At 33.3% G+C, this 23,032-nt stretch overlaps 1 protein-coding gene across 1 annotated transcript; it reads right to left on the bottom strand.

Moving 5' to 3' along the window:
* Positions 1-74: 74 nt before the first annotated feature.
* Positions 75-15,766, bottom strand: LOC111710640 (aurora kinase). The gene is made up of 17 exons (XM_023484755.1): positions 15,443-15,766; positions 13,286-13,376; positions 12,597-12,732; positions 10,311-10,362; positions 9,767-9,837; positions 9,116-9,247; positions 8,441-8,542; positions 8,335-8,381; positions 8,108-8,159; positions 6,400-6,492; positions 3,968-4,016; positions 3,800-3,855; positions 2,939-2,979; positions 2,712-2,766; positions 2,166-2,257; positions 1,195-1,330; positions 75-1,114 (listed from the first exon to the last, which is right to left on the bottom strand). Exons 1-17 carry the CDS (start codon positions 15,756-15,758, stop codon positions 977-979), a joined length of 1,659 nt encoding a protein of 552 aa, XP_023340523.1. The 5' UTR covers positions 15,759-15,766; the 3' UTR covers positions 75-976.
* Between the last annotated feature and the right edge of the window lie 7,266 nt (positions 15,767-23,032).

Below are 23,032 nucleotides of genomic sequence, written 5' to 3'. Positions count from 1 at the left end.
TGATCAGACAAAGCTGTCAAGGGTGCCGTAAACCACATAAAATGTAAAATTTTCATATTATAACAAAAATAAAATTTCAGTCAAACATCTTTATTAAAATAATTTCATAAAAAAATGCTGAACTCTCATTTTATCACATATTTAGAGAACTCTTTAACAAGAAATCATTTCATACGACTCTATAAATTCAAAAGATCTATTTCAAGCTATGTTAGACAAAAATGAGTCATTTTTTGGTATAATTGTAAATAAAAAAATATTGTATTCTGTATAAAATGTATAAAAATATATGTATTAAATTGTAACTAGATGACCTATAAAAACAAACAAAAAATAAAATTCTAAAAATATGAATTCATGATATTCACTTCATAATAAAAACTAATCTAAAGAATAGGACTTGAGAAACTTGTATGTTGAACATTCAAAAGTTAGGATGTTTAAATGCCAAAATGGAACTCTGACTATATTTCGGTATTGAAATCTTATCCTTTAAAATTAATCTTGTAAACTTGAAGGAGAAGTAAGATGGAGGGTTTGGAGGCTTAAGATGGAGGGTTTGGAAGCTTAAAATGGAGGATGTCCGACAATGCCATTGTTAGAGGACATCTTGAAAGAAGGAGTTCTGGGGATCAAAGGACACTCTCTCTAGAGATCATCTTGAGTGGGACTATCTGGAGATAACCTGAAGAGAGTGCTGTAGGAGGCAATTTTTGGAGGTCACCTGGAAAGTTCGTCCCTGCAGTAGGCCCTCTTTAGAGGTCATTTTGAGATGTTCCCCTTGGAGGCCCTTTGAGGAGGCCATGTAAGAAATCGCATCGGAAGGCCCGTTTGTGCGTCAGCTTTAAAGCTTGCTTTGAGAGGCCTTTTTGGAGGCCATCTAGAGAGTTTATCGAGGTTGTTCATCAAGGGGATCATGAGGCCGGGGTTCAACTTAATCTTAACAGTTTATTCCAGCATATTATCTAGTAAAATTCTAGGTTGGTATAGGATAGGAGAAGAGGTTAAGGAGAGGTTGAATATCTAGGGTTGAGGATATGCTGGAGAGATAGAGGAGACAAGAGATAAAAACCTGACGAACAGAACTCATCCCTGTATCCACTAGTTCATGAACCTGGATACAAAAATCAATAAAAAAAACTTGCAACTTAAAAAACATAACTTAAGATTGAAAAGGAAAAAATTGATTTGCACCTTTGTGACGAAGTAGTATTCTATATTGAAGTAGTGGGAGAGAATGTAGAAGTATAAGGAGAAGAAGGAGATGGTTAGAATAAATAAAACAACTCCCTGCAGTAAACTGTGCAGAAGACTTTCAGCAAAAAAATTTCTGAAATTGAAAATCATTAAAATGTTTTATCTAAAAAAACTTCGAAATTTTCTAAGTTAAAACAAAAAAATGGAACGAGTTCTTAAGAGACACACTTCCGGTCATTGCTTTTCTTTTTTGGCCTGCACTACTATAGTCTACCGGTCATTGGATTTAAAAATTTTGCAGTAAGCTAAATTGATTTTTTTAGCTTTTCTTTCATAATCATGAGCATCATCATCAAATCTCAAAGAAGTTTAAAAATATTTTTGCGTATTTGTTTAGACCAAGGTAAGGTAAGGTCATAAGAAAATGTTTTACTCAGAATACACTGATAATATACTCGTAATATACTATGAACTCATTTTCGGTGGCTGTACGATTGTATATTGGTTGTTTCTAAACAAACGGAACCGAAACTGGACTTGAACCGAAACATGAAATTGACCCAGTATTTAAACCTTATTAACAAAAATGTTTGAAAAAATTTGCCAAAAAGTTTTACTCTCCACTAAACCCTAGTATTTCTTCGGTCAGTGCACAGCAAATATTTGCAATACACACCGACAGCTTAGTTGAGGGTGGTTTATTTAAATAGATTAGTGTAAAAACGACTATTGTACCCCCCCCTACTATGAGTACTATGAGTACTATGAGTACTATGAGTACTATGAGTACTATGAGTACTATGAGTACTTGTTCGCATTTTTGCGCTTTAGCTAGATATAGCGCAATACATATTTGGTTTGTTGCAAGGTGAAAATATAATTGAAGAAGACCCTACAAGCTTATTTAAAATAACTAAATGACCAATAGAAACTAGAATATTTTTCCGACTATCGAATTTTGATCCGACCTGGTTCTGTTTTTAATCCAGGGATGATCCAGAGCCTCCTCCACCGTCATCCTCCTCTCAGGGTTCGGGCACATCAAACCTTTCACGAAATCCTAAAATAAGTTCAGTCATAATCTTTATCTATAAAGTAGGAATTTATGTTTTTTCTGTTTGTACTTTGTATGTCCGATCCTAACTCATGAACCACTTTATCGATCTGTCTCAAATTGGGAGACTCGGCTAGAACCACGATCTATGTTCTTAGCTTGGATTAAACATTTTAACTGAGTAGGGAGAAGGAGCGAGTAATTAATTAATATTATTACATTTTATTTTTTTTAATTAATTTTTTTTAAAAGCAGTACTCTCTGACATATATATATATATATAGATATAAACCTTTGATATTTCAAACTTTGATTTATTAATCTGGCAGAATTTATAGTTTGGAAATTAGAGTTAGGTGATCAGCTCCTTCATAAAATTGGTTGAAAAAATAACAAAAGGTTTTTAGCAACAATTATCCAAACAATAGTTTTTCATCTTGGCTTCAATTTAGAACCATACCTTCGCCTCAAGGCTGATGTCATCCCAAAAATTAGAGTGAAATTTATATTTTCCTCTAAACAGATAAAAAACATTTAAATTTGTTGAAAAAAAATAATTAAAAATATGAAAATCTAGATGTTCTGTAATCTGGACTGATCTGGATTACAGTTGTTGAACACTTTTCCAAAAAAAGTTGTTTTCATGAAAACGTTTATATAATTTAAAACTAAAAAATGTTTATTTTCCTCGCTATCTGTTTCAACAACTCAGTTTCCTCTCCATCATCCTAGAGTATACAATATAAACAATGTCATTATTTTCCTTCAAAAAAGTGACAACTAAAGGAAATGTTCAGTTTCAGAAAAAATACATTTAGAAAATTTTAATCAAGGACTGAATATATGAACAATGTAGATGCTGAAAATATGAACAATGTAGATGCTGAAAAAATGAACAATTTAGATGCTGCAAATATGAACAATGTAAAAAGCTTTGTAAATTAAATTGCTTTAATCACACAAAAATGTTAGACGTATATAACATACGCGTCAGAAAGTAAAAAATGCTTGAATTTTGTTGCATGTCATGAAATATTTTGTTGTATATTAGAAATAGAATCTGAACACCCAGGTTGTATAATACCACAAATACGAAGCAAAAGGCACAAAGTGTATCATTCTTACGTTTACAAATCTGAAAGAAGGAGTGTTTCTTCACATAATATGATAATTGTCGTTCAATTAAGTACAGTATAAATAAGTTAAGGAATGTTAAACGTGGTGTATAAATTTCAAATCGGGGGATTAAATTAATTTTTCAAGAAAAAATACAGTGTACACCCTGCTATAATATTAAAATATGTCAACAAATATCCGGAAGAACCTGTTTATCTCTGAAGAAAGGTGGATATCCACAGATAATTTTATAGGATATAACACCTGTTTATCTCTGAACAAAGGTGGATATCCACAGAGAATCATATAGGATATAACACCTGTTTATCTCTGAACAAAGGTGGATATCAACAGATAATTAAAAAGGATATAACACCTGTTTATCTCTGAAGAAAGGTGGATATCCACAGATAATTTTATAGGATATAACACCTGTTTATCTCTGAAGAAAGGTGGATATCCACAGAGAATTATATAGGATATAACACCTGTTTATCTCTGAAGAAAGGTGGATATCAACAGATAATTATAAAGGATATAACACCTGTTTATCTCTGAAGAAAGGTGGATATCCACAGAGAATTATATAGGATATAACACCTAGAGACCACATATCCTGGGCCCGGGTAGAGCTAGACCGTTTTATCACCTAGACAAAGTTAATTAAAGTTATAAAATTGAAAAAAACATCATGTTTTTGATCCACGAGATTAAGACGGGAAAAGTTTTCTCTTATTCAAATAACCAATACAAGATCAAACGCTATACGCAATTCTAATGTTCTTGAACCACTTTTCTATATTTCAGTCAACATCAATGGCCTAACTGTTGCTAAAATAAGGGATCTAGAACTTCTATTGGAAAGTAATGACATGGACCTTATCATGATGTCAGAAGTAAAAATTAAAAAAGGAGAGAGATTGGAAGATTTCAATGTCAAAGGATATAGACAGGAAGCTCACTCATGCAGAGGGTGGGATAATAGTCTGGATTAAATCCAATAAAAGCCTTAACGTGGAAGTATGGGAAAGTTTGTCATCTGTGAAAGTTGAGGTTTGATTCAGTTTTCCAAAAGTTTGCAATCGGTCAGGTCTATTTAAGAACCAACAAGATCATATCCACGTTTCTGATAACAAGTTACTCCTAGAACAGCTGAGAGAAGAGGTTCAATGGTTTGAGACCAGAGATTATGGAGTTATTTTATGGGATTTTAATTCTTATACTGGGAATGAACCTGTACTGGGATTCAAGTCACACACACATGATGTAAACAATAATGGGGCCCTTCTTATAAATTTCTGCAGGGAGATGAACCTGAGCTGCTTAAACACCATACCCTGGATGACTTCAGAGACACCAACTTTTAGAAGAGATTTTGGCCATGCTGCAATGTTCTTTGAGGTTAGGGTAAAGATTAGAAAAGTAGAGCAGGTTCAAACATCACATAATAATCAGCTTAGAAGGATAAGGAAATGGGATTGCTACAAGAGAATCCTGGATGAACAGTTACAGAGTCAGAGGGGGTTTTGAGGAACTAACATCAGATGAACAGGAAAGGTGGTTGAAAGGCAGAATACGAGCTGCTGGCATGTACTTGCAATCCCTAATCAATAACAAAGGAATAAAGAAAAAGCGGTTGCCACAGGATCTAGAGGAGTTGAACAAACATGTCAGGGTAGCCACGAGAATTTACAACTCACAAGACAGAAGATTAAGATCATCTGAAGAAAACACAATCAAGGGCGTATTCAGGAGGGGGGCTATGGGGACTATGCCCCCCCCTGGACCAGTGAAATCTATTGATTTCAGGAGGTTTTCAGGCCCCAACGGGTGCTGAGCCCCCCCCTGGAATGATTATAAAATTTAAGCCCCCCCCCCCTTAGACAAATTCTTGAATACGCCCCTGAACACAATCCTATGGAAACGGTGGCAAGATTTAAGGAAAAAGTTCTCAGCCAAATTCTACCTTAACCAACTCCGGGTTAAGCGTAAAACTAGGGCTCTCCTACTAGCTAGGGGACCCAAGGCTCATAAGCTCTTCTGGAATTTAGAAGTAGGGAACAACAAAAGGAAAATATGGATAGATATATAGGAGGATAACAGTCTACACAGAAACAAAAAACAAAATCTATAGTTGTGTAGAGGTTTTTTTCGCAAAAAAAATTCAAGGCATCTGAATTCAAACCTTACCCCCCAGAAGAACCTAATGATGATAAGGAGACAACCTCTAGACTAGGAAAACCTACCACAGTGCTTAATCATGAAGATGCACATGAAATTCAGAAACCCATCACATTTCTTGAGTTGGAAAACAATATCAAAGAGCTGAATGAGTCTAAAGCTGAAGGGAATGATGAGATCACCAACGCCATGATAAAGAACCTGCCAGATAATGCGAAGTTAATATTAATGGAGATTTACAACAATATCCTTCTCTCAGGGTGTGTTCCAGAGGATTGGAAGGCTGGGGAGGTTATTCTGGAATGAGCTATCCGAGAACTTTTTACTTTTTTTAAAGTTTCCAGACAACATTCGTCTCCTCTCAGGGTCCCTATCCTGGAGAAATGGTGTGTTGACTTTAAAATGGTTTTCTCTGTAATAACCCCCCCCCCTCTAAATTCCATGTTTGATGTCCAAATATGACAGCTGAAAGTGGATCAAAACAAAGATTTAGTCTGTTACAGGAAAAAGTAGTCATTCAGGCAGTGTGCCTGAGTACTCAGGCAGTAAGTATAAAAGCCTGGTTTTAGACCTAATGGGAGGGTTATGGATATTTAGGAAAAGTCAGAAAATTTCAACATCCTGAGACCGATACTTTTTCAGTTATGTGAAAAAACTACAATGAGGGGGGGGGGTCGAATTCCCCCCCCCCTCCACAGCAGGAACAGGGTTAAAGAAAAGGATCCTAAGAACTGTATTAACATTAAATTTACATGACATCTACAGCAAGTATTTGATAATATACATTTTATGCATACATATATATTCTGACGATGTACTTCCTGAAAAACTATAAACAGTCAATTCCATACCTCTGGAGCTAAATATGTTGCGGTTCCACAAACCGGAGATTCAGGGCTCAGTTCCTCTTCATAATCTGATAAACCAAAATCAGTCACCATCACCTAGACATCATACTGTTAGAAGACCGTCTGATCTATAGAAATTAGAAGACGAAAACAAAACCTTCAGTGAGATTTCTTTAAGGTTAGGTTCGTTCTTAGCAACTTATTTCCAAAACATAGTGTAACGTATATTTATCCAATGATCTAATCGAATAAGTGTTGTATTAAATAAATTTAAAAAACACTAACTAGGCTACACAACTTTTGTATATTGAATATCTGTAGCTGTTTAATTGGAATAGCCATAATTATCCGAATAAACACTTTTCAAGATAAATATACCCACATTATTGGTTACATCCAGATTTTAAATGATACCATCCTAATTCGACCATACTTCTATAATGTTAATAGAGGGTCACTTAAAAGGAGTGTTCGCAAAAAATGATTGGCTTATATCAAATTGAATTCGATATCGATAGTCGCTACGAACACTAATAATTTTACTTTTATCTGGGGAATATATGTATAAGGAGAAAATGGTTAATAACGACGACAGTCCCTGTGATTTAAATTGTCGGACAGTCCCTTTAATTTAAATTGTCGAACAGTCCCTTTAACTTAAATTGTCGGACAGTCCCTTTAATTTAAATTGTCGGACAGTCTCTTTATTTTAAATTGTCGGACAGTCCCTTTAATTTAAATTTTCAGACAGTCCCTTTAATTTAAATTGTCGGACAGTCTCTGTAATTTAAATTTTCAGACAGTCCCTTTAATTTAAATTGTCGGACAGTCTCTTTAATTTAAATTGTCGGACAGTCCCTTTAATTTGAATTGTCGGACAGTCCCTTTAATTTAAATTGTCGGACAGTCCCTTTCATTTTAATTGTCGGACAGTCCCTTTCATTTTAATTGTCGGACAGTCCCTTTAATTTAAATTGTCGGACAGCCTGTTGTTAAATTTCCCAGAATTTCACTTAAATCCTTAAATTCAAAAGTTTACACTTGACGTGGCTTAAACCAAAAACCAAAAGTTTAGCCCTTAGATTACACAAGAACAGATAACAATCTTGGACTTTGAAATCTAACATTGTGTACTTCGGGTCTAAGGATCATATATATTCTGTAAGGCTCAAAGTACAAAATATATTTGTTTGTTCAATTAAAATAAATATTTGCGAGTCAGAGCTTAATCGTTTATTTAACCCTAACCATATCATGTTGATTTGTGATCTCGGGAAAGAGGTTCGGACGCTATTTGTTTTTGTCGATTTGATCCATTTTCATCAGGTTAGTTTTTTTACAGGAATATTAAAATATTTAGGTAAGAAACGTTTAGTAAACATCTATACAAACGTCTGATTTTTCTGTGAGGGTGTCTGTACTCTGTATCCAATAAACGTCAAACTGCTGAACAAATCGGACCCATATATTTCTTGTGGAAACTCACATGACCCAATGAGATTTATGGGCAGTTAAAAGTGAAAAATGTAATTTTTGATATTTTAGAAATCTATAAATGTTTACAGAAAAATGTTCGAAATTTTGAGTTTTACAATGAAAAAGAAAAATAGCCACTTAAGAAGCTACAGTTAAAAGCGCGCTTAAATTGATGCTAGAGGACGGGCATGGTGCGCCCTGAAATCCTAGTTTTTAAAAAAAATCTTAAATTCACCTTAGAATCAGACTTATTATCATAAAGAAGAAGGTTTTCAGGTTTCAAATCTCTGAAAAAAATGTTGCATTTGAAGAAAATAAGCTCAAAATAATATTGAATGCCATGTGGATTATGAACGGGCTTCATACAAGAAGGCGTTGTGAGCTGAGCCCCCCCCCCTCATTAATAAATTCTAATCATTCTGTGGCCATTAAATTTTTTTTTTAATTGCATCCATTTTTTTCCTGTGAACAATTCCCAGACTATGCAAATACTTCACTGCTTCGAGAATCTAAATTAAAAATTTAAAAATAAAAAAAAATTGAATTTATTTAATAAGAATGTATTTACCTGATTCATTAGTTTAGCAGCTACGGGTTCCTGTAAACTACCAAACTCTAGAAGTTTATCAAATAATTCTCCTCCTTTGGCCAGCTCCATCACCAAACAGACCTGAGAATCAGATACAACTTTTTAAACTGGGAATTTTATTAATTTCAAATTGATTATGTTCTATTATTTGTCCAAAAGTTACTTGCGCATTCTTGAGCATGCAGGAACAAGAGAAATTATCAGAATTGAACACTCTTCAAGAGAATAATAACGATATATCTACCACCACACTATTTATTCAATAAAGTGTTAAAGGGTTGCAGTTGTAAATTGAACATGCCACCTTTTATTTTAAACTTAAGGTTTACTTGAATTTATGACTGCAGTCCCTTAATAAGTGTTAAAAAAAAAATATTTTATTAATCTGAGCTTCTCCCAGAAATAATGTCTTTAATGTTAAATTAATGGACTTTTCAGTGATTTTATAATTAAGTAGGAAGGAAATTTGTTGGTAAAAAACTGGGGAGAAATTATGAAAGTGACATAATTTTGTCCCAAGAAACATTCGAAATTCTAGGAAATCCTTCTGCCTAATTTTTCAAACCACAAATCTTTAAATTTTCTAATTACATCTTGGAAAATTGATTATATATGAAGATATTAAACTTTTAAATAGACAAAATATTTGTTTACCTCTTCTGAGTTGACGTAGACCTCGTATAATTTAACAATATTTGGATGGTCTAGTTGGGACATGATCTCAATCTCCTTCTCAACCAGAAACATCTTGTCCTCGTCCTTACACAACTCCTTCTTGTTAATCACCTGCTCACACAGTTTTTGAAACATATAACTTTGGAATTTTCAAAAAATAAATAATGCGATACGAGTAATAAACATATTACATTATTAGTACAATGGTCTTTCTTAATTGTGCTGTCAATATTAGCAAAGATATTGAGAATTTCGTTCAAATTTCAATTTTTTAAAATAAAACCAAGGTCGAAATCTGAACAAAATTAATCATCCGGTAATATTGAGATCACAAATACATTTTGGAAATACCAAGACTAGAAGTATTTTGTGTCTTAACTTAGGTTTAGGAATAAATGTCGTAAATAATTTCAAATATCAAAGACGACCTTCAAGTCGTCTTTTTTCGTAGAACACCCTGTATTTAAAAGTTAATACTCAACGGAAAATAGTATCTGAAACAAGAAATAAAACGGCGACATTTACCGAAAAACAATGCCATTCAAAAATATGAAAAATATCCCAATTTAAAATTGTCAAATAACGACATTTAATAAAATAAAGAGGATAAAAAACGACTTTTTTTCTCACCTTAACAGCGGCTAGACCCCCTTTATCAACATGAGACTCGGCAAGATAAACTTTAGAAAACGCACCTTCTCCTGAAAAAAAAATTAATTGTTGTAAAAGTAAAGGTACTGCAACACTTACTTGGCTAATAAACCTTATATCTTTGCAACATATGCAATGTTGTAGTTCCTTGGGGATATTTTCAACATATGTAATGTTGTAGTTCCTTGGAGATATTTTCAACATATGTAATGTTGTAGTTCCTTGGGGATATTTGCAACATACGTAATGTTGTAGTTCCTTGGGGATATTTTCAACTATGAATACTTCTAGGTCCTGGTTAACTATTCAAGGTTTGATACATCATGTAGGTTTTTAAGATTTAGAAAAGATTCGAAAATTAAAGTGTTAGGCAATTCTTCAGTTCCTCTAATTTGAAGTAAAAAAAACATGATTCTTCAACAATGTCCATTTTACAATTGGAAAAACATTGGAAGAAATTAATAATAAAGTTTTTAAAAATCTATGTCGTTCTTTAAATAACATTTTTTTTTGAAAAAGTTACCTAGGAGTTCTAGCAATGTGTAATCATCTGTAATTACTCCTCCAGGGACTACCTAGCAAAAACTATTTTACACTTTTTATTCATAATCATATATCTACATTAATTTTTCCATGATATACAATATACAATATACATCGATGTATATGTTGAATTTTGTCAAATTCCTATCTGATGGTTTTGCAATGAAATTTTTCTATAAACCTTCCTAAACAGAGAGCCCTGTCAAAAACATGTTAAAAGTGAAGACTTTAATTCTCTTAGAGCATAAATTAGTATTTTGAGGTATTTCTCTTTAGAAAAATTTATTAGGAAATAAGTCGTTTCAGAAAATGACTATTGTATATGAGAAGATGCCCATGGAAAGTTGCCTATGGATAGTGGAAAGTTCCCAATGGAAAGTTGCCAATTGAAAGCTGCCTATATGGAAAGTTGTCTATTAGAAGATGCCTAAAGATAGTTGCCTATACGAAGTTGCCAATGAGAAGTTGCCTAAGATAAGTGGCCAAAGGAGAGTTTCTTATGTGTAATGTCCTTGGGAAAGTTGCCTATGGATAATGGCACATTCCAGTCTTGACCCGGCATTCAGTCTTGACCCGGCATTTCAGTCTTGACCCGGCATTCAACCTGTTAGCAACCAGCTCTCTCCTCCCTGCCTAGTTTGGCCGCAAACCTGTGTTGGCCCCCAAATCAGCTGAAATGTTGGGAGCGACCACTCTACCTGGTCAACCTGTTTCAACTTAACAAATACACATGGGTTCAATACAGCGGGTCCTGGCTCTATACCAGGAATTTGTGAAGGCCGGTGAATCTGTGGAGCTGAGGTTATGGTCTAGAGGAGGTAAAGAATGTTTTTCCTTCTCCCAAACCCTCGGTACCCTCCCCCAGTCTCTTTCCAGGATGCCGAACAGGAGGAGAAAAAGGAGGAAAAGGGTGAGAAAGAGCAGAAAAAAATTAAAAGAAAATGAAACCATCCCTTCTTCCAAGGAAGCACCTATGGTGAGGTCAATGCAGACTCTTCCGAACGTGGTTGTGTCCCGGATGACTCCCAGTTCCGTGGTGATGTCCCAGATGACTCCCAGTTCTGTGATGTCCCAAGTGACGCCCACTTCCGTGATCCAAGTGACTCCCACTTACGTTGTAAGGTCCCAAGCGAGTACTTCCACTTCCATTGTGAGAACCCAGGAGACTCCCATTTTCGCCGTAAGGTCCCAAGATACTCCAACTTCGCCGGTGAAGTCCCAGGAAACTCCCCAGTCTATACTAATGTCCCAGAAAAAATCTGTATCCAGCTCCAAGAGAACTGGTCAGTCATCTGCGCAAAGGGAAAGGGAGCAGAGAGACGAACAACATAAAAAAATTGAAGAATTAAACGCATCTTTGGTCGCGGAGTGCAAAAGATTTTTAACACTCAAATAGAATTATTCCGCATCATATTAGATATATACAATAAATTGTAATAATGTATGTTAAAGTAGTTATCTATTGTAATGATGAATGTAACGAAACCTAACTATAAATTAGTATGTATGCAAACGATAAGCTTTACTAAAATAAATATTTAGATATTAAAAAGATGATGGCACATTGCCGATGGAAAGTTGCCTATGTAAAGTTGCCTATGTAAAGTTGCCTATGTAAAATTGCCTATGTAAAATTGCCTATGTAAAATTGCCTATTTAAAATTGCTTTTGGAAAGTTGCCTATGTAAAATTGCCTATAGAAAGTTGCCTATGGAAAATTGCCTATGGAAAGTTGCCTATGGAAAGTTGCCTATGGAAAGTTGCCTATGGAAAGTTGCCTATGGAAAGTTGCCTATGGAAAGTTGCCTATGGAAAGTTGCCTATGGAAAGTTGCCTATGGAAAGTTGCCTATGGAAAGTTGCCTNTAGGAGAAGTAACCTAGGAGAAGTAACCTAGGAGAAGTAACCTAGGAGAAATAACCTAGGAGAAGTAACCTAGGAGAAGTAACCTAGGAGAAGTAACCAAGGAGAAGTAACCTAGGTAAAGTAGCTTAGGAGAAGTAACCTAGGAGAAGAACCTAGAAGAAGTAACCAAGGAGAAGTAACCTAGGAGAAGTAACCTAGGAGAAGTAACCTAGGAGAAGTAACCTAGGTGGAGTAACCTAGGAGAAGTAGCTTAGGAGAAGTAACCAAGTAGAAGTTGCCTATTGAAAGTTGTCTGTTGAGAGTTGCCTATAGAAAGCCTTTGGGAACTTGACTATGAAATTTAAATATGAAAAGCTGCCTATGGGAAGTTGCCTATTGGAAGTTGCCTATGGAAAATATACCTTGACATGACTCATGAACTCCTCGTCTGAATCTGAAGTATCGTTGATGGAGCTGGAACCAAGGGAGAAGAGAGAGGATCGACGGGAGAGAGGACGGGACGGAGGCAAGGACTGAAAACCACTGTCGGAGGAATGTCTAGCAAAAATATACAAAAATAAAAAATAAACTGTTAAATACAATGAACAGGAATGTCAAGTGACCCTTCAACTGTATATCAAGTCCGATATACCCTTTAACTTTTGAACGATCAAGGATGAAAGAGATATCCTTATTTTTCCATCAGAAAAGTTATTATATTCATTTCTGGTCTCTCAATAAAATGTAACTATGCGGATATGTGATCATGAAAAAATTAAGGAAATTATTTTTTTTAAAAATTTTGGTTAAACAAATAAGTTTTTTAAAATTTGAGTGGATTCGGATAAAACATAATTATTTTTTAGCATTTAACATGTGCTATTTCATGTGTATTTCATGTGAAATTATATGAATGATATTATTGAAAACATGATTATTCTAAAAGTAAAAGTTTATATGTAGAAATACCAGTATCTAACAAAAGCGTATGCAGGAATTTGTCCAGGGGGCTGTAACATTATTTGAAATTACAATGCATTGCAGACTGCAGAGCTAAACCATCCCTTCATGCAGGAACGGTTCAATTCAAGTTTTCAATTAAAAAACCTACTTGCTGAAAGATCTGAGAAGAGGGAAGAATGAGGATACTCTTGAAAGAATTGATTGTGTACTCCACACTAGTTTATTTACCATAGTACCACCTAAACACAAATAATATAATTACTTACCCTCAGCCCAAGCTCAGCTGCATTATATCTATACATATAATTTGCTTGTCCGCCTGTCTGTCCGTTCACGTCCAATATGCGTCAAAACGGCGGACCTCTCATGACGCAAAGGAAGGTTTATGAATGCTCAAAATTAGAGCAATTTGTGGCCAAAGTTCTTGATTTTGTTAAATATTGAAAATGTGCGAACTATTTTGCTCTTGTTTCATTTAAAGGAAGAGCCACAATTAAAATTTGAAAGAGGAGATGGGTGTGCAGCGCACTAAAAGCCCAGTATAGTACAACATCACCAATTATACACTAATTACATTTTTTATAAATACACATGCTGTAATTGTATGACACTTTTGTTTGTTTGTGTTTAATCAATTTCTGCGGACAGAGATTGGGCCGAGCGCCGCGGCTATATGAGGCTAGAAATCGAGCGCTTTGGCTAGGGCATGATAGGGGATCAATTTGTAGGTGTAAATTCAAAGCATCATTTATATATATATTTTGGCGGAGAGATCACCTGGTGGCCAAGGATTTTAAGAACCCAAGTGAGATGGCGTTACACGCCGATAAGTTGTGGGATGCTCGTAGAGCACAGTCGGTTGATTCTTCTCTACTCGCTGCAGCTTCTACGTCGCCTGCTCGTGCTCGAGGCAGAGATCGTTCTGATGGTTCCCCTGTCCGACGAAGCCAGACTCCAGGACCCTCAGGAGCTGGTGAATGTTACTTTCATAAACGGTTTGGAANGTTTAACTTGGGACTTAGAAAAGAAAACGTATTCACTAGTCCGGGGTCACCAATTTGGCGGATAGCAATAAGACGAGAAATGATAACGACTAACTATATTTTTTATCTAAGTTTACAAAGTAGAAAATATATATATCATGACGTGGCTTCTGGAAAACTCCCTCTATTCTTCTACTTGCCGCGAAAAGGTTCTTCTTAGGAAAGACGACTTTCATAGCCGCCACAATATATTAAGTGTGAAAATACCTAAAATTCTAGAAATTTAACTTTATACGAAATGTAACTTTAAAGCAAATGTAACTTTATGAAATGTAACTTTATGAAATGTAACTTTATGAAATGTAACTTTATGAAATGTAACTTTATGAAATGCAACTTTATGAAATGTAACTATATAGCAAATGTAACTTTATGAAATGTAACTGTATGAAATGTAACTTTATGAAATGTAACTTTAAGAAATGTAACTTTATAGCAAATGCAACTTTATGAAATGGGGCTTTAAACAAAAACTATGACTAAAAAGTACATCTAGTTATGTAACTTTATAGCAAATGTAACTTTATGAAATGTAACTTTATGAAATGTAACTTTATGAAATGTAACTTTATAGCAAATGTAACTATATGAAATGCACCATATTTATATGATATGTATTGTAGAAAGTTTTATTTAGTTACGGTTATTATAGAAAGTGTATGAATTTTTACTGCGCTCCCCCCCTCCCCCATCCTCCCCATGTAGCAACATTATCATATAACCCTCTTAATCAGAATTGGATTATATTATCAATCCTTCATTATCAAATAAGAACTTGTTTAGCTAAACTGAACTTGAAATTATGCTGCATTATTACTTATTAAGATATATGCACATAAACATATATTTACCATATTTAGCCATATCTGATCCCCATGGTAACTACAAACGATCGACGCGAACAGCTGTTTTAACATAAAAAGTAGCAAAAAAAACGATTATTAAAAATGTCAATGGAAACCTAATTTCGGAGCTTGCTTTGAGAGAAATCCCTTGTAGGGTTGAATTTTGGGATACTTTTTTTTGGCCCGTTCTCCCAAGTTCTTAAGGGCCGCCCCTGCCCCTCTTATCCTTTTTAGAAAAGAACAACCACCCGTGATTAAAATCTTAAAAATTTTTATTCTTCCTTGTTCATTATCCTACCTTGTTTATTATTCTACCTTGTTCATTATCCTACCTTCTTTATTATTCTACCTTGTTCATTATACTTCCAAGTCCATAATCCTACCTTGTTCATTAACCTACCTTGTTCATTATCCTACCTTGTTCATTATCCTCCCTGGTATGATGACGGTGTCGTCTCCGTGTTCTTGTAAACCCTCTCTCCTCTCCCTCTTCATCATCCGTCCCTCGCAACCTATCCTCCATATCCTTCTCTCGGAGCTCGCGCGAGATTTCTCGCGATCTCGTCTCCCGAGAGATCTCTCTTGATCGGTTCTCCCGTGATTTACTGATCCTATTCACAGTATGCGCGATAAGTTCCTTGTTAACCTTTTCAGAGAAATCCTCGCAGATATGATCAATGTCGTCTTCGCTTGCATCGTCGTCTTTCCCTTCCTCCACCAGTCTAGACTCCATTTTTACTTCTGATACAGGAAATAAAATTTATTAATTTTTAAAACTCTAAAAGAACACGTAACAAATCTTTACCAAACAAAGAGTTATGAACTAAACGCCATTAGCCCCTCTGTTACCCTAACCCAACAATTTCAAAATTTAGAAACTGACTTTATAAACTTTTGGAGTTTATAGCAACATATTAATACACGCTTTATTAATTTCGTTTCGTTTTTTACTTTTGTTTTTCTATTTTTTCTTTTTTAGCCTTTTTCTACCCTCTATGGTGAATAGTAGTGATTCTTTTATCTCTATCCTTTTAAATCCCCAAAATTATTCAGTTATTCTATTTCATGCCCTTTTTTGTTTTTGTTTAATTGTTATTTTATAATCTTATTCATCATTTTTCATCATTTATAAGCGCAATTTTTTCAATAATAGGTGAGGGCTTTACGAAGAAATGTTTATGCATTATTATGGATGAAGAAAAACTGCGAAAAAAGTTGTATAACGAAGTTTACGTCAAGAGGCCAAAATGAATCATGATCAAATTTGATTAAATCTTAAACTTCACAACTATAGTGATTGGCAATCATGCTGTATTCTTTTATCTAGAACTTTTCAGGGTTTTGCACTTGTAAAGGGCACCATACAAAAACTGTGAACTTGCTCCAACATTTCAAACGCGCATTTTGTAAAAGTTAAGTTTTATTAAACTATGCAAAATTCTTATCCTAAAAAAAGCGGGAAAACACACCAAAAAACGTTTAAATTAAAAAGGATCCTTCATTACTATAAACCACAACAGTGTACACATTTAACAGTCACAACTTGATCTTTATTCTTTGACCAACCCCCCTCTCCTCCTCCCATCCAGCCCTTGATAATATATTTCTGTAACCCTTTGCCCCCTTCCCCCACCGGACTAACGCTTACCCCCCATCCCCCATGCACTAGTTCACTCCGTTAGCAACAATCTAGACGAAGACTCATGTGCTAAAACTTTGATAAGAACTTAAGAAGATGCGAGATTTACATAGATACATAGAACATGAGCGTTTAAAGTGGGGGCTAAGAGGGCTGAGGCCCCCCCCCCCATCCCTTCAAAGAGGCAAAACAAATAATCATACAAGTTACACAATAAGCTATTAGTATTATAAGATTGAAAAAGCTAAAACTTTAACAAGTAACAAATTATCTTTTTTCCATCTCATAATCTGAGTTCGTTTCCCTTATGTCCATTTGACAGCCCAAATTTTTATTTTAAATAATCTTTTTTGTTTGTGTATATTCTTGTGATTTTTTACATTTTTTTATTTTCTAATCGATTTTGATGGTTATAATATCGTTAGAACTGACGAGGGTCAACCCAGACCGAAATATATTTTCAATAAATGTGGAACTAACATCTACTTTTTTAATTTACAGAGGTTTGGTCCATCACCATCACCGAATTTTAAAAGATATAAACTTTTTATCAATTAAGATTTAAAAGCCAAAAAACTGTAATAAATGTATTTCACTATTTATTAAAAATGATGACATGAACTAGCGTTCAAGTGAAAATATTTTTTTCACGATCAATAAAAAATGTAAAAAAAAATTAAATATTTATTTAAAGCATTTTAACCTGCTCCCGAAAATAATAATTTGGTAACTTATTTTCTAAATAAATAATGACACCCCCCCGCCCCCCTCAGCTGCATTTTATAAAAATAAATTTAGTGTTTAAAACTTATCAATTTGTATGCTAATGATAAAAACTAGGATGAAGATGAACTATTCTTTAACAAGATGAACTTGACACAAATAAAAAAAATTTAGGCAAACAATTTTAAGGGGGAGGGGACAACTTTACAAGGATACTTGAACCCCCATTTCGCATCATCAATTAGAATTGACAAAACAATATTTAACTTTTCTACAAAAATGAAATGACCGCACATGTTCAAGTGGACATTTTGTTTTAAAATTTAAGTTTTCATAAATCTAAAATCTATTTTCAACATAGAACATTATATTTTCCTACACCTGGCCCTAGGTTGCTTGACACTTGAAAGAACAAGCATAATTGTGCCCTGAGTAAATGTGTAACTGAACCGTTCTTATTCAAGTTAAGCGTTTAACTGCGTTCAATTAGGCCTTTAAATAAGCCTGAATATCGGCTTGAATAGTTGATTGTATAAACAGTCTAAAGCATGATCTAGGCCTCACTGAATAAAGTTCAATAGTTTCAACTCATTCAGAAAATCAAGATTAAAAGGGATCCTTTGCGATTTTTATCATAACATAACTTTTTAAAGATACTCAATTCTTTATTATTGAATAAAATAAAAAGCTTTGAAGCCTAAAATATTGAGATAACAAAATTCTCACTGCTTTAATTTGTTTTATAGTTAAACCCCTGTTGATTTGTAAACAAAGAAATGAATAAAAGCTGTTTCAGCATTTAAACGGTTCTACATTTTTAAAGTTTAAACCCTGCATAGTTTTAAGAACTGGAAGGGGGGGCGGGGTAGGGGGGGAGGCACAACCAACCTTGTCATTTTTCAAGGAAGAAGATTACAGAGAAAACGGATTGAACAGTTCTGTGTTACATAACATCGATTAGAAAACTAAACTCATGAAATAAAACAAAACAGGAAAAATAACAATGATATGCGAAAAATTATGAAAAAGATAAGAAAAAAAACAGCTTTTAAACCAAAAAATAATATTGTCATCTAAAAATAAAACTCGTCTCTCAAAGATTACAAACCAATATCAATATTGAAAAGCTTCAAGGTTATACTTAACATTGTATGTGCATTAAGAATGTTCCAGCAAATAAAATTTTAAAATTTCAAAAGTCACAAAAAAATTGAATGAAACATAACAAACATGGGCCGAAAAACTGTGTAGACAACTTTTTTTAGATAAATGGAAAAAATAGACAAATCAAAAAAACACGATTCGATCCATTAAAACACAATATTGCAGCTGAAATAATTCAATGTTTAATTAAATATATATATTGTGTAACTAAAATATTAAATAAACCTGTGGAGAATATTCTAGTTATATCCAGGGAGAGAGATAAGAAGGAGACAAAATAAAAACATTCTGTTTTTAATCTTGTCATTGTTTTAACACAAACAAAAATAAGATAAAACAATTTTTAAAAAACGACTTTCGAGTTTAAACATCAAATTCTATGTATACTTTGCTTGTCTGGGTGTCTGTTTGTCTGTTTATTTGTTTGTTTCCAATAAACGTCAAAACGGCTGAACTGATCAGGCAAAAATTTTTTGTAGAACCTTACATGACCCCAGGGGAGGTTTATGGACGAAAAATAAATCACGGGCTCTCTAATAATTTTGCCCCAACTGTACCCAATTTAAGAAAAAATCGGTGAAAAATAATTCAGGATCATTTTTAAACGAATAATTATAACACAGAGCTTTTATAAACATTTAAAGCAACCTTAATGGTGAAAATTGAACTTTCATCAAAAATATTGTTTAATTCTATCAAAAAAACATTAAAATTCCTGTAAACTGTACACATGTACCGATAAATTATAGTCATATAATATAAGTAATATAATTCTAACTAATTTTTAATTTTATTTATAACATAAAATTTTAAGAAATAAAAGCTAGCTCAAAGATTTATTTTAAAATTATTGTTAAATTTCATAAAAAAAAATATTATAATTACAGTCTCTTTTAGCTCGATAACAAATATCCCCCCCCCCTCCCCCTTTTTTGATTTTCTTCCCAGATACCAATCAATACAAAATTACTAACAAAGTTTTTTTTTCAATTTAAAAGCTTATTTATAAAACAGAGGTTTATAAGCTAGAATAAATATTGAACTTCCAGCAAAAAATATCACAACTGTAATAACCAATAACCAATAGCCATCAATTATAGTTTTATTTTACTGAAATATTTTCTAAAAACTGTTCTGTTAAAACCATAAATGTAGCCTTTAGTTATTTTATCACACTGATGCCTACTACACATGAAATTGCCGATTAAAAGTTCTATCTCATTTTCAAATTCATAACACTGAGGTTTTATAAGCAAAAAATAAGGCAACCTTGAAGAAAAAATCGTTCTTTCCACAAAACCTTACTTTAAATCAAAAACATTATATATGAAATCCCAAAATTCAACTGTTCCACCCCCCCCCTTCCATCCCACCTTTCCCTTCAATTTTTTGTTTATCTATTGTACGTATTTACTGGTCAGTCCCAATCCCTAGGCCATAAACTTGTACTTAGTAAACCCTAGGCCTGGAATCTAAGGCACTATTCAGGCAGAATTAGCCAGAACTTTACGATCAATTTTTCACATATTGTGCATTAACATTTATCAATGGTAAAACTGTACTGAGAATAATTGTACGGTTATGATGAGGAGCATGCAGTACGTTTACAAAATACATAATGAACTATTACTTACCTCTTAACCTGCAGTATAAAATATTCTTTCATAAACGAGCTGAGCAAATTTTTAGAATAAAAATATGTCATTGACAACAATTTACAGCTTTGATTTTTTTTTTATAGAGATGAACCAATAAAACAACTTTAATATGGTTAAAATAAACCAACTTAATATTCATAGAAATAACAGTGTTCACAACGAAAGTGGAGATTTAAGACTAGCGGATTTCAGTCCGATATGATATCCCCCTCCCCTTAGCTCACATTCACTGTTATATATTGAGCCCCCCCCCCTCCTTATATGAACACGCAGGCTGCGCGTGATGTCACAATTAAGTGCGTTATTTACACAGAAATACAGAATTTGCAACATTTTTGAACAACAATAATAATTTTCTTTGTCTATATTAATTGTTAAAAAATTCTTATATTTCCAATTTCTATTTCGTAAATGTTAGACATAGAAAGCGATGTTTAAGACATTAAAAGTTATAAAGTTGACATGTATTAAATACGCATTTAGTTTTATAATTATATATTCACAAATATTTTACTTTAGTTTATCATGACTATTTTACAGATACAGCTTTCACTTTCCCCAAAATATTTTTTGACAAATTAGTTTTTATTTTTCAAGAGGGTCATCGGATAGGCTTATGCCCCCTTTCCCCCTACGTATCAGGATGGGATGAAAAGAACCATATGAATAAGAGTTTATAAAAACAAGCCTTTAAATTGGTGAATTAAAAAAATAATAAATTTCGATATTTTGGGCTCGGTCGGTTCAGCTATGTTTACTTTTATTGGATACAAACGGACAAACAAATAGACGAGCAAAGTATATAAATAGAGTGAGAACCAGAAAATTCTGGAATATGAGGACGACTTTTAGACTTAAGTTATGACTTTAATTAGTTCAATGAACATGAGACACGGCGATTTCGTAGTGTATACTATACTGTATATACAGACCAATTTAAAAGTGATTTTGTAAGTTACTATTTAACTTAAAGACTTTGCTAATTAAAGATAGCGCGCATCAGAAAATCTACGCAAATTTGACGCATTTTGTGGGGGATCCAACGATAGTAACAAATGTCGTCTTCTCTAATAATCCAACACTTCTAAAGATGTTGACGTTTCATAATTTCGTCTTTTGTAATGGATTTAAGAGTTATTTAAAAACAAAACTAGAAAACCACTTTAGTTTACTATCTTGAAATTTTTAACTTGTCCAAATTCCATAAAAGTGACTAGTGGATTTTACACAACAAAGACAATTAACATAATTTACTTTTTAAGATGAAATAACGACGATATCTTCCTCATTGTTACCAAGGTAAATGTTTAAATGGAACCTTTGTTTATATATAGGACCTTTAATAGGTTTGTAACTTAAAATTACATCTATCAGTCCCTTAGAACATTTCCTTTCGGTTTGAAGTATATGAAGTGTTTATAAGAAGAAAATTAATGTCTTATAGTTCTTAACAGTAATCAATTATCTCATTACTTTTTTATTCAAGATTGAATTCTCTTTCTACCAGATTTATATGAATTATTTAAAAATATAACGTGATAATATTTATTTAACAATATAATAGTTTTAACACACTCTGGGATCTATCAGCGTAAGGAATTCATATGATCCAATCAAAGATTCTTCATCCAAACTTTTTTCTTTTTGGGTCTGCTGGTCAGTGGCGTAAATAAGTGGGGTTATTAAGGTTTCTTACCCCCCCCCCTAGAATCCTGGGGGTAAATACCCCCCTCTAGAATCCTGGGGCCCCTAGAATTTGTTTTTAAAATTGAATATCTTTAAAATTCGCACGAAAATAATTCAAATGTGCAGATACTTCAAACTTTGAATTATTTTGGTAAAATATTCTAAGTTTGAAATATCAAAGGTTTACACCACTCTGTGCAAAGATTTAGGGATTAGAATATTTGAGTTCCAAATCTAGAGAAATTTGTGGCAAACTTCTAACTGATTATCATATTTGATAACTTGTTTATCTTCTTTAAACAAACTTCTATAAAATCAAAAATGAAATAAGATTATGAATGTTGGTTAGAATGATTAATCATATATTCAATAACTTCAGGAGAAAAGGTAACATTATCTGTCCTTTTTCAATGTAGATGATTAAAATTATATACGTGTAAACAATCTAGATCCGAGATAACGTAATGATAACTCTACTCAAAGTCTAATTAGAATCTAAATGACTCTATCTCTCGCCAAAATACCGGCTCTCTATCCTTAGCCAAAACTCAAGGCTATATATACATCTGTATTGAAAGATCAATCTCATTGAACTAATTTATTTTATATACAGGTGAAATTAAACTGACCGTACTGGCCAGTAAGGGTCAACATGAAATATGATAAGATAGATAAACGAACATAGATAAATCAGAAATTACTAGCATGTTTACATAATTCATTACATGTGTATTTTGATGTATTTTTTTCAAATGATATAAATGATTATTTCTTGTAATTATATCTGTAATTAAACAAGGTACTTAACAAATTTTCTTTGGCGCTCCGCGCACACATGAAAAGAATTGATTGACTCATATCATTAATTTTATAGCTGTTGAAAGTATAAATGTTTTTAAAAACACAAGAAAAGAAAAAGATTTGAATTGAAAGCAGCCAAATCTGCATGCAACAACTGAAAATTTCCTTTTTTCGTCATCAAACCCTTAAAAAAGAACTTTTATTTTGAAATTTTTTTCTAAAGGGGTGACAAGCCCCCCCTACACCCAAGATATTTTGCCCCCCCCCTCTAGCAAAAGTGCTAATTGTTCCTCTGGAAATTAGAATATAAACAAAGACAATATTTTTACAAATTTT

Source organism: Eurytemora carolleeae, unplaced genomic scaffold (assembly GCF_000591075.1).
Source record: "Eurytemora carolleeae unplaced genomic scaffold, Eaff_2.0 scaffold1075, whole genome shotgun sequence".
Taxonomy (NCBI): domain Eukaryota; kingdom Metazoa; phylum Arthropoda; class Copepoda; order Calanoida; family Temoridae; genus Eurytemora; species Eurytemora carolleeae.
Note: the sequence above shows the minus strand (reverse complement) of the source record. Positions and strands in the feature narration are given on the sequence as shown.

Bases quoted from the DNA above. Each gene is read 5' to 3' on its own strand.
- LOC111710640 (XM_023484755.1), bottom strand. From the start codon at position 15,758: ATGGAGTCTAGACTGGTGGAGGAAGGGAAAGACGACGATGCAAGCGAA. The intron at 13,377-15,442 runs GTAGGATAATGA...ATTTGTGTTTAG, and splicing joins CAGGGAGGATAATGAACAAG to GTGGTACTATGGTAAATAAA. The intron at 8,160-8,334 runs GAAAAAAATGGA...CATTTTTTTCAG, and splicing joins AGTCTGGGAATTGTTCACAG to AGATTTGAAACCTGAAAACC.